This window comes from Carcharhinus amblyrhynchos, chromosome 10 (genome assembly GCF_965287045.1).
Source record: "Carcharhinus amblyrhynchos chromosome 10, sCarAmb.v2.hapA, whole genome shotgun sequence".
Taxonomy (NCBI): domain Eukaryota; kingdom Metazoa; phylum Chordata; class Chondrichthyes; order Carcharhiniformes; family Carcharhinidae; genus Carcharhinus; species Carcharhinus amblyrhynchos.
In genome coordinates, this window is record NC_137333.1 from 46,470,609 (window position 1) to 46,482,949 (window position 12,341).

At 40.7% G+C, this 12,341-nt stretch overlaps 1 protein-coding gene across 1 annotated transcript in view; it reads right to left on the bottom strand.

The window, feature by feature from the left end:
- LOC145348914 (piwi-like protein 4) overlaps nucleotides 1-12,341 on the bottom strand; it is an 86,820-nt gene that overhangs the window by 57,971 nt on the left and 16,508 nt on the right. The window contains exon 2 of the mRNA XM_080196988.1: nucleotides 1,803-1,910. Within this exon, the coding sequence (XP_080053114.1) occupies nucleotides 1,803-1,871 (69 nt within the window). The 5' untranslated portion in view covers nucleotides 1,872-1,910. The remainder of the gene's footprint in view (nucleotides 1-1,802; nucleotides 1,911-12,341) is intronic.

Genomic DNA, 12,341 nt, shown 5'->3' on the forward strand with positions numbered 1-12,341 from the left:
ATGCAATTACAGCAGCAAAATAGAAGATCTAAGCCATTAAGTTGGCAACAATACATGGGAATCATGTTAGAACAATCCTGAAGAGTCAAGTGCATGCAGGGAATGATGAACATGACAAATCAGAATGTTGTGGGAAAATTACCACTTCGGAGTCAGACTGGAGGAACAATAATACAGTTTTATTTAACGAAGCTTCATGGAGAAAAGGTACCAGCACCCTGCTGTACTGGACAGCTACCTTCTCTCAATGAAACAATAGAAGCGGCCTATCTCTATACCCTTTACGCAATAGGTGGACCAGACACGATTATCACATCATTATAGTCAAATGGGTACAACATTTCTTAGCTCATTATTATGGACAGGTACAGCCATTATCGTTTCAATACCACATTGTTCCGTGAATGGGTACATTTCTTCTTTATCAATGACTTAATTTCATTCTATTCTTGTAGTAAGTGGTTCCTTTGTATTTATGCATTCCTGTTCTTAATCTCCCTATCAGACCCCATTGCCCCAGGACTATCTTTATCTCTTTTTGAGGTGCCTGGCTTCCTGAAGCATCTGTTCCCTGTTTTAATTCAATTAACTGTCTGAACTGGGGTCTCAATTAAGTGGTTGTCTGTGTTTGAAAGTCAGTGTCTGTGTTGGAAGTCAGTGTAGGTTTAATGCCTCTTAACCCCTTATGTGTCGGACAGCTATTTTTATGCCAGGTACCCATCTTTTTTCCACCTTCAAGAAGCATGATCGATATCAGCAGCATGCTATCAGCAGCTCAGCCAACTGAAGAATATAAATTCTGATCAACAGTAGGAGTGCTCTGGAGGAAGGAGACGCACTCCACATCAACTTTAAAAATAAATGACCACACATATCGTCCTGGAGGCTAATGCTGTCTTGGCTGCAGATATGTCTAGAAAATCTGAGCAGAACCTAACCAAGGCCTCAGAGCAGCCCAAATGAAGAGAGCGATCCTTAACATAGCCCAGCAATAGCAAATGTCTATTTCAGGACATCTGGGATCAGAAGCTCTTGAGGCTTCCTTGGAGCACAGGATATTAGCCTCTGAGATTGTGCCTCATTGTAGCCATTTTGCATTCATAAAATTTCTATCCCAACAATTCTATTCATATATAAGATGTCCATATATATAGTGACGTTAAATTATGAAAAAAGAGGAACTCTAACATAACAATACTAACAGCAAAATAAGATTGCAAAGTTTCTATAATTGAAACACATCAGGCAGTATTTTCCCATCCCGCCCCCAACAGCAATCATAGCGGGCAAGGAGGCGGGCCAAAGAGCCATTAACCTCTGGCGGGATTTAGGGTAAGCGTGGCCCGAAAATCCCGCCTATCATCTTCCAACTCACAGTTAATATTAGACACAAGACAATTTGGGCAGCACGGTGGCACAGTGGATAGCAGTGCTGCCTCACAGTGCCAGAAACCTGGGTTCAATTCTGGCACTGGGTCACTGTCTACATGAAGTTTGCACATTCTCCCTGCATCTGCATGGGTTTCCTCTGGGTACTCCAGATTTCTTCCACACTCCAAAGATGTGCAGGTTAGGTTGACTGGCCATGCTAAATTGCCCTTTTGTGTTCAGGGGACTAGCAGGATAACTACGTGGGGTTATGGGAACAGGGCCTGGGTGGGATTGTTGTTGGTGCAGTCTTGATTGGTCAAATGGCCTTCTTCTCCACTGGGGGGATTCTACAATTTGATATGCTGTCTAAAATATTTAGATTCCCATATTAAGAAAATGGTTTATAAGCCAGAAGACCTAATAAGACATACATTTGAACCTGTCTCTTCTTGATTCAGTAATGCTTGCCCTCGGGTATGTCCATATGCTCTTCCAGTCATATTTTGAGCTTCTACACAGATCAAGGAACACCTTCAAATCTGAGAAAACAATTTTAAAACAAATTATTAACCTATATTTTCTCATGAATCATTTGAGCAAAGCTGAAAATCTGCTGCCTTCAGGTACTCTTGCAAAGCTAATATATTCTAGTTTGATTACATGCAAAGTTTGGATAAAAATTTCAGATTAACTATGCTGCAAGAATTCAGAACATTTTTTCCATCAGTACAAGTAAAAAGAAATCACAATAGTCTACGTGTTCATTTTTTAAAATTTTAACTCAAGCAACAAAACTGTGCATCTGACAAATTAAATAGCAAACTTGGTTTTAATCCTACTTTTTAATAATAGCTAGGAAGAAAAAGATATTCTGACTGCACAACCCTGCTGCGGTAGCCTTGCTGCAAGGAGCACCAACATATTGAGGCAGATTTTGACTGTGGGGAGTTAAAAAAGGGTGATAGGGCGTCATCAGCCTATTTTGCATCTCATCTGAGGGATAAGGGTGAAAATTGTGGAAGTACCAGTCATAATCTTCCAATCCTCCTTAAAAACAGAGAGAATTGGAGAATTGCAAATCTTACATCTTTGCTCCAAGATAAACCAAGCAATACAACCACTGAGTTTATCTTTGTGGTGTGAAAGCTTTCAGAACTGATAATCCAGGACAAAATGAGTAAACTCTTAATATTAGGAAAGTTCCTGTTAAAGGCATAGAGTTCAAAAGCAGGGGAGTTGCTCATTTGGCCCCAGCTGGAGTATTGTGTCCAATTCTAATACGACACTCTTGGGAAGACAGGAAGGTTTTAGTGAGAGTTCAGGGAAGGTTTATGAATGTTTCCCGCGATAAGGGTTTCAGATACGTGAATAGACTGGAGAAGCTGTTGTTCTTCTTCTCAGAAGAAAGATGCTGAGAAGAGATTTGATAGTGATGTTCCAAAAATCATGACAGGCCTAGGCAGAACAGATAGAGAAAAACTTGTTTTGGCAGAAAGGTCAAGAATTTATGGCATCAGTTTAAGATGAATGGCAAAATGAATCAATGGTGAAATGAGGAATAACTTTTTTCCACATAAAGTTGTTGTGATGTGGAATGGACTGCTTGAGATTGTGATGGAGGTAGATGTAGTTGTGGTTTTCCAAAAGGAAATGTTTGGGCACCTGAAAAGAAAACAGAATTGTAGGGCGATGGGAAAAGTGTAGGAGAATGGTTGAGTTGCTCTTGGAGTGGCAGCACAGACATAATGAGCCAAATGGTCTCCTCCTTCTTGTTGTGTATGTGGCATCTGTCTCTTTAAGACAGTCTGGCTTAATAGGGTCATGTGATTTGAGGGACCAATGGGAACTAAGAATGAGTGATCACACCAGAGAGTTGAGGCCTCTCAGTATGGAGCAACTATAAAGTATGCATATAAAGACTGGGGCATCCAGAGCTGCAAACCTCCTGTACCTAAGTTTCTCTTATCATTAAATATCTTCCTTGTTCCTAATGAAGTCTGAAGCCTCTCTTAACAATTTCAGAAGCCAGGTATACAAAAAACCATAATATTGATGACAAGGTAGATCAATTGAAAGGCACAGCCTATTTGTGAATGTCCAGTTTAATTCAAGTTGATAAAGAGGGATTCCTTTGGACGAACAGACACAGCAATAGTTTTTGAGGTAGTGCCAGACCCTGAGGGGCAGCCAAAGAAACTGAACATGGTGTGGTCAGGCAGTAAAGAGATCTGGAAGTATATCTTTAAAAATTAGAATGAGAAGAGATTAGCTAACCTTCAGGAACAAGGAAAGAGAAACTAACAAAAACAAAAACAGCAGTCTTCTTTAAGTAAAATGCACAACATTTAATGAAACAACCATAAGAAGGAACAAAGGATAAGGGACAGGTAAATCAGAGAAGACTACTGATAGAGGACAACTCTTAGAAAAAGGGGGTTCCATAAGTAACACAAGACCTCAGAGGAATAAATTAAGGACTCAAGAAAGAGGTAAAACTGTAACTCAGAGGAGATAATATGCCCACAAGCAAGGGCAATGCTAGATTCAGCATAGGCAGTACAAGTTCCAAGAGCACAAGAGAGCAATGAAAGACCCCATAATAAGGGCAATGAAAGACTCCAGGAGGGTGACAAAAGACCCCCAAAGGAGGGCGTTGAATGACCCAAGAAGGAGGGCACTGAAAGATTCCAGGAGGTCAATGAAAGACCCTAAATAACTAAGTGAAGAACCAAAAACAAAACTGAGTTGCATCCCATCCTTTTGTATCATAATCAGAAGTTCCTTGAAGTTGTAGCAATAAACTACAAGCAATCAAAGCTATAATCAGAAAGTAAGACAAGCCACAGCAGAAATAGAGTGAAAGAAAAGTTGGACAAACTTCATTGAGAACATCAAGTAAAAAAATGAGGTAAAGGTTTATGACCCTAATCTAAATTAGAAGTGCCCCAGTTACAGCAAAGCTAAACAAAACGGCAAGTACCATAGAAAAGATGAAAGTAGCTTGGAAATCTATTAGGACAAGTAAGAAACAGTACAACATTCACCAGTAAGTGGTGAAGAAACAAGAAAGATGTGAATAAAAAGTAAAAAGAATTGAGAGAAAAAGCATAAGTGGAACTCAGCAACAGAGGTCATGGTATAGATCTCAAAGAAAGCCAGGAAAATCCAATATAATGGATGCTTATCACTTTCAGGATCAGTGAGAGAACTACTAGTCTCTGATTGAAACGCAACAAGGATTTGATCCCTTGCACGCATGTAAGCATCCTGTATCATCTACCTCAAGAGTCACTGTACTGTTGAAAGAGAAATTAGAACAGAACTATGATTCACCAGAGCCATACTGGGAATTTGCTAGGTCCAAATGAATGATCAAATGATCAGTCACATGGAAAACACTAATGAGCTGGAAAAATTGTCAAAGAAGAAAAGTACAGCACAGGAACAGGTCCTTCTAACCTCCAAGCCTGTGCCAATTATGATGCCTGCTCAAACTAAAACCATATGTACTTACAAAGTCTGTATCCTTCTATTCCCATTCTATTCATGTATTCATCTAGTTGCCCCTGAAATCCCGTGATGGTACCTGCTCCCACCACCTCCCCAGGCAGTGCGTTCCAGACATTCACCACCTTCTGTATAAAATCCTTGGTTCTCACATCTCCTCTAAATTTTTTCCCACGCACCTTAAACCTATGTCCCCTAATGCCTGACTTCTCTACCCTAGGAAAGAGCATCTGACTATCCACTCTGTCCATGCCACTCATAGTTTTGTAAAGCTCTATCAGGTCACCCTTCAGTCTCTGTTGTTCCAATAAGAACAAACTGAGTTTATCCAACTTCTCATAGCTAATACCCTCTAAACCAGGCAACATCCTGGTAAACCTCTTCTGTACCCTCTCCAAAGCAACCACATTCTTCTGGTAGTGTGGCGACCAGAATTGTACACAATATTCTAAATAAGGCCTAACTAAGATTCTGTACAGCTGCAGCATGACCTGCAATTTTTTATACTCAATGTCTCGACTAATGAAGGCAAGCATGCTGTATGCCTTCCTGACTACCTTATCCACTTGCATTGCCACTTTCAACGATCCGTGGACAGGTACGCCCAGATCTCTCTGCCTGTCAATACCCCTAAGGGTTCTACCATTTACTATATAATTCCTACATGCATTGAACCTTACAAAATGAATTATCTCACACTTGTCCGGATTAAACTCCATCTGCCATTTCTCTCCAACCGATCTATATCTTATTGTACCCTCTGACAATCCTATTCTCTATCTGCAACTCCAACAACTTTTGTGTCATCTGCGAACTTACTAATCAAACCAGTTACATTTTCCTCCAAATCATTTATATATACTGCGAACAACAAAGATCCCAGAACTAAACACTGTGGAACACCACGAGTCATAGCCTTCCATTCAGAAAAGTGCCCCTCTACTGCTTGTCTCTGTCTTCTCTGGCCAAGCCAGTTCTGTATTAATCTTGCCAGCTCTCCTCTGATCCCATATGACTTCACCTGTCCTACCAGTCTACCATGAGGTACCTTGTCAAAGGCTTTACTGATTCCTTGTAGACAATATCCACTACCTTTCCCTCATCTATCACCGTTGTCACTTCCTTGAAAAACTCGATCAAGTTAGTGGGGCACAACCTCCCCTTCACAAAACCATGCTATCACTAATAAGTCCATTTGTTTCCAAATGTGGTAAATGCTGTTCCTAAGAATCTTTTCCAATAATTTCCCTATGACTGACGTAAGGCTCACAAGCCTATAATTTTAGGGATTATCCCTGCTGCCCTTCTTAAACAATGGAATAACATTGACTATCCTCCAGTCCTCTGGAACTTCACCTGTAGCCAATGAGGGTACAAAGATTTCTGTCAAGGCCCCAGCAATTTCTGCCTTTGCCTCACTCTGGGATGGATCCCATCAGGCCTTGGGGACTTATCTACTTAAATGTTTTTTAAGATGCCCAATACCTCCTTTTTGATATCAACATGTCCCAGAATATCTACACACCCTACCCTAGCCACCTCATCCATCAAGTCCCTCCCTTTGGTGAAAACTGAGGTAAAGTTTTCATTTAATATCTCGCCCATTTCCTCTGGTTCCACGCATAGATTTCCTCCACTATCCCTGATAGTCATTCGGCAGAGAGGCAGAAACCATCCGGTGTTCAAGGATGCTGTGGAGAACATAGCAATAGACAAACTCAAAGAGAAAGCACAATTGTTGAATAAGTTATGAACTCAGAAGAACTATCAAATAAAAATAAGACAAGGAAGAAATTTGAATGTAGAAGTAGAGTTCATTACTACTACAACAGAAAGATCATCAGATGCATCAATTTTCTGAAAACATGCAAAGTGTTAGAAATGTTATTAGATGGGAATGATGGATTCAGAGAATCTGGTGAATTGGTGCAATGACAATAATCTCTCTCTCAACGTCAACAAAACAAAGGAAATAGTCATCGACTTCAGGAAGTGAAGTGGAGGTCATGGCCCAATCTATATCAATGGGGATGAAATAGAAATGGTTGAGAGCTTCCAGTTTCTAGCTGTCCAGATCACCAACAACTGTCCTGGTTCCTCTGTGCCAACACTATAGTTAAGAAAACCCTCTGCTTTCTCAGGAGGCTAAGGAAATTTGGCATGCCCACTATGACTCTCACCAACTTTTACAGCTATACCACAGAAAGCATTCTTTCTGGTTGTATCACAGCTAGATATAGCTCATGCTCTATCCAAGATCACAAGAAACTACAAAGAATTGTAAACAAAGCCCAGTCCATCACGCAAACAAGTCTCCCATCCACTGACTCTGTCTACATTTTCTACTGCCTCGGAAAAGCATCCAGCATAATCAAGAACTCCACGCACCCCAGATGTTCTCTCTTCACCATCTTCCATTGGGAAAAAGGTACAGGAGTCTGAGATCACGTACCAACTGATTCAAGAACAGCTTCTTCCCTGCTGCCATCAGGCTTTTGAATAGACCTTCCTCATATTAAGTTGATCTTTCCCTACATCTTAGCTGTGACTGTAACACTACATTCTGCAATCACTCCTTCCCTATGTACGGTATGCTTTGCTGTATTGCGCACACGAAACAATACTATTCCCTGTATACTAAAAGTGTGGCAATAAAAATATCAAATCAAAAACCAAACCTTTGAAAAAACTCAGAAATGACTAAATTGAATGGATTGCAAAGCAGATGAATGGAATAAAATTCATAACATATAGGAGCGGAATTAGGCCATTTGGCCCATTGAGTCTGCTCCACCATTCGATTATGGCTGACATGCTTCTCATCCCCATTTTCCCGCCTTCTGTCCATAATCCTTCAACCCATTACCAATTAAAAATCTGTCTAACTCTTCCTTAAATTTACTCATTGTCAAAGCATCCACCACACTTTGGGGGAGCAAATTCCACAGATTCACAACCCTTTGGGAGAAGTAGTTTCTTCTCAACTCTGTTTTAAATGTGTTAACCCTTATCCTAAGACTATGGCCTCTTGTTCTATAATATCCCACAAGAGGCAGCATCTGCTCTATGTCTACTTTATCCCTACCTTTTATCATCTTGTATACCTCAATTTGATCTCCCCTCATTCTTCTAAATTCCAGAGAGTACAGGCCTAAACTGATCAATCTCTATTCATTTGACAAACCCTTCATCTCTGGAATCAATCTAGTGAACTTCCTCTGAGCTGCCTCCAATGCCACTTCATCTCCCCTCAAATAAGGGAACCAAAACTGTGCAAAATACTCCAGCTGTGGTCTCACTTATCTTTATATTCTATTCCTTTAGCTATAAATGCCAACATTCCATTCATTTTCTTTATTATCTGCTGAACCTGCAGCTAGTTTTCTGTGACTCATAAGCAAGGGAACCCAGATCCCTCTGCACTGGAGCACCCTGAAGTCTCTCTCCATTTAGGTAATAAGTCGTCTTCCCATTTTTCTGACCAAAATGCATGACCTCACACTTATCCACGTTAAACTCCATTGCCACATTTGGCAACTACTTATGTCCAAGCAGAAGGCTGGTTGTGCAGAAGACAAAAGGAAGACATTGGAAAACAAAGCCACCCAATTGAATGAGATGTGCTGGAGGGATTAGATAAAGCAGCAATTCAAGCACAGAAGGAACCTAAGACTGAATGCCAGAACAAGATTGCTGAATTGGTCATATGCAGAAGATATGCATAAGAACCAATATGAAAATATGCTCAATAGAAATGCTAGGAAGAAAGAAACTTCATTGCACAACCTAAGTAACAGATATAGAGTACCATGACCATTTCCTTCATAAGTGACAATCCAAGATTGTGCAAGAAGTGTCAAGACCTAAGACTGTGTTGTATTGTGATGATGGTACCTACATACATTGCAAAGTGCCTGACAAAGAAAAGGATCAACAAAGGATTGGAAAATGACACTATCCACACAGTAAAATATATAGTCCTTGGTCAGTGCAGTCTAGGACAGAACTCAGAAAGCAGTAAGCCTGTATGGAAGAATCCCAAGCAAGGAACTGTGCATAGTTGAAACTTTCCAGAAAAGTGTTATGTTAAATGCAAGCCTCATGATCCCTCCATTGAACAATTACTACACTGACTTACAAATCTATAACTTGTGTGTGTGATGTTTATTTAAAATGTGGGTTGAATAAATTGATTTTCTTCCCACAGTCCAAAGATGTGCAGGTTAGATAGATTGGCCATGTTAAATTGCCCCTTAGCCTCCCAAGACCTGGCGGGTAGGGGGATTAGAGGGATAAATATGTCAGGTTACAGGGATAGGGCCTGGGTGAGATGCTAAATTGGTACAGTTTCAGCAGGCCAAATGGCCTCCTTCTGCATTGTAGGGATTCTATGTTCTGGAAGCTTCTTGAAAAACATGATTTTTTTAGTCACAATAAAGTACCTGCATCATCATACCTTGATGATACAGAAATTCCATGAGGCTTCTCCTAATTGGTCCCTCTGACTGCATGTAAGTTTAATCAAACAAAATAGATCTGAAACAAAAGTGGAGAATGCACAAAAGGTCAGAGGAACAGAGTTCTTGGAGGCCTGCACAAGGTTATAGAGACAGTGAAAAACAAAGATGAGAATTTCTAGCTTTGTGATGCTTGAGAATGGGAGCCAACATAGGTAAGCAATGAAAAATGCTGTGGGTGAGAAGGGCTTAGTGTTGGATTGCATTCAGGCAGCAGAGATTCGGATGATTTTAAGTTTACCTCATCCAAGGCTGCATCAAACAAGCATTCTAACTGTGGAAAAGAGCAGGAAGAGAAGCCTTTAGTGGAGATGTGACAGGTACAGATAGATAAAAGTGTTTTTAATGGAACGTAAAGCTAAGTTTGCTAAGTCACGATTTGTATTTGGTACGTGCACAGTATTATGTATGCCCTTCTGCAATCTAAGTATAAAATATAGCAACATTTGGAACGAAAAGACGTGCTGGTTAGGTGCACTGGCCATGCTAAATTCTCCCTCAGTAAATCTGAACAGGTGCCTAAGTGTGACGACTAGGGGATTTTCACAGTAACTTCATTGCAGTGTTAATGTAAGCTAACTTGTGACAAATAAATAAACTTTAAACTAAAAAGATGCCTAGCCCCTCAAATGTTGTGAAGCACAGTTTACTCACAATAATCTTAAATATTTCCATTTTATTATTAGCAATCATTCCTCCTTTTTACCAGTTAATTATTAGTACCTTGTGTTTTTGAGGAAAATGCTTTATTTATTACAGAGACAGGTTAAAAGATTCAGAACACCATAGACAAATTTCCAGGCACTCAAGTTTGCAATTTGATTGAATAATAAAACTGTGAAAAGACGGCCCCACCATTATACATTTCAGTCTGAAGCTGGAAAATGTATTTAGATTTGTCAGCATTACAGCTTTCTCAATAACATTTCGTAAAATTGTGATAGCCGGTTTAATATTTCCCAACAGTGCTCGAGATCTTATATGCCGCAGGCAATGTATGTTAGAGAAATGTTTAATTTTGCGATGTACTAACACCAACAAATATATTGTTTTGAACTTTACAAAGGAAACTACATGGGCTTGTTCTTTATCATAAATTAGGTATTCAGAGAAAATGAATATTTTCAAACAAGCTACCCATCAATTCTGCAAATGAACGGACTGTGAACAAACTTCAGCCACTCACTGATCTATTTAACAATTGCGAGGTAGGCGGAATTACTCACGTTTAACTATTTCGAAATTACTGCCTAATCATCAGGAAAAAAACTGCTGCAGTTTAATTAGTGATTAGGTGGTTGCGCAGCACACCCGCATCAGTCCGCTAACCGGTTTGCACAGGTGTTCCCAATTAGCAATTTCCTGGGCTCACCAACCTGAAACACGCGGTCAACCCCACCTCAGTGATACGCACCAACTCTGCCTACCTGTCAATCATCAGGTGGGACCGCCCTCACCACCTGTCAGTCATCTGGGACCACGCCTCATCGCCTGCCAATTATCATCAGGGACCGCCCCTTGCCACTTGTCAATCAACAGGAGGGTTCATCCTCACCATCTGTCAATCTTCAGGTGGACCCACCCCTCACCACCTGTTAGACATTCATTGGAGTGTCCCTCACTATTCTTCAATCATCAGCAGGGATCACCCTCAACACCTTTCAATCATCTGATGGGACAGCCACTTACCATCTGTCAGTCATCAACAGAAACCGCCCTCAGCACATGTCCATCATTGGAAGAGACCACCCCTCTCTACATGTCAGTCATTTAAATGATCACCTGTCTCTGGTGTTGACAGGAGAGTTGACATTCACCTGACGAAGGGGCTAACCCGAAAGCTAGTGAGTGTACTATCAAATAAATCGGTTGGACTTAAACCTGGTGTTGTCAGACTTTTTACTGTGTTTACTCCAGTCCAACGTTGGCACATCCACACATTGACAGGAGTGCCCTATCACCACCTGTCAGTCATCAGGAGGGACTGCCACTCACTACCTGCCAGTAACCAGGTGGAACCACCCCTCACTACCTCACCATTATCAGTCATCCTATAGGATGGCCCCTCACTACCTGTCCATCATCAGAAAGGACCACCCTTCAGTCTTCAGGTGGGATGGCCCCTCACCACCAGTCAGTCATCAGGAAGGACCAGCCTATCAATTTTGGTAACTGACATGGATAAGTTTAGAATATTTCATTAAACCCACCACTTGCTTTGTAACATCAGCATTTTGGGAACCTGATATGTCAGTGATTGATAAGGAAAATCGGCATGAATCAGGCTTCTCACCACCTAATAATTTGCTCTACATAGTTGGCAATATTTCACCGACAGAGGCTGAAGAATTGCCCTTATTGCTAGCAGTACTGTTCATGAAAGAGAGGTCCAATCCAGTATATTGATATTTCGACTCAAATAGGCATGTGATTCAGGGATGAGCAGGGATTGATAGCAGTATTTCTGGTTACAAACTAACATACTGAGGTAGTAAAGTTCTTTCCCATAGCCAAAGATACCTGCAGTGAAAAACTGAGTCATAATGCAGATGATGATTGCTTGAATCTCTGAGATTCCTGCCATTCTGAAGATGAGTGTCCTGTCACGTTGCGATGCAGCAAAATAAAATTGCTTCCTGTAACAAACAATGCAATTCAAGACTTGTTTAATCCTGCATTTGTGCGCAGTGGATTGGCTAATGAGGTTAATACTATTAGTGAGTGGAAGTAGGGGGAACAAAAATCAAAATGGTGAACTTACTACCTTATTTCAGCTTGGCCAACATTTCTTGGGATTTACTGCTGGGTAGCAGAATGCTTTGTATGAAATAATGTCATAGGTCCCTGTTCCACAATATTTCTTAAGGTTATATTGCAGGTCATAAGAGAGCTGCTGGATTTTATAAGAGCCTTCATTTATCGCAAAAGCAGCTCCTCTGAAGATTG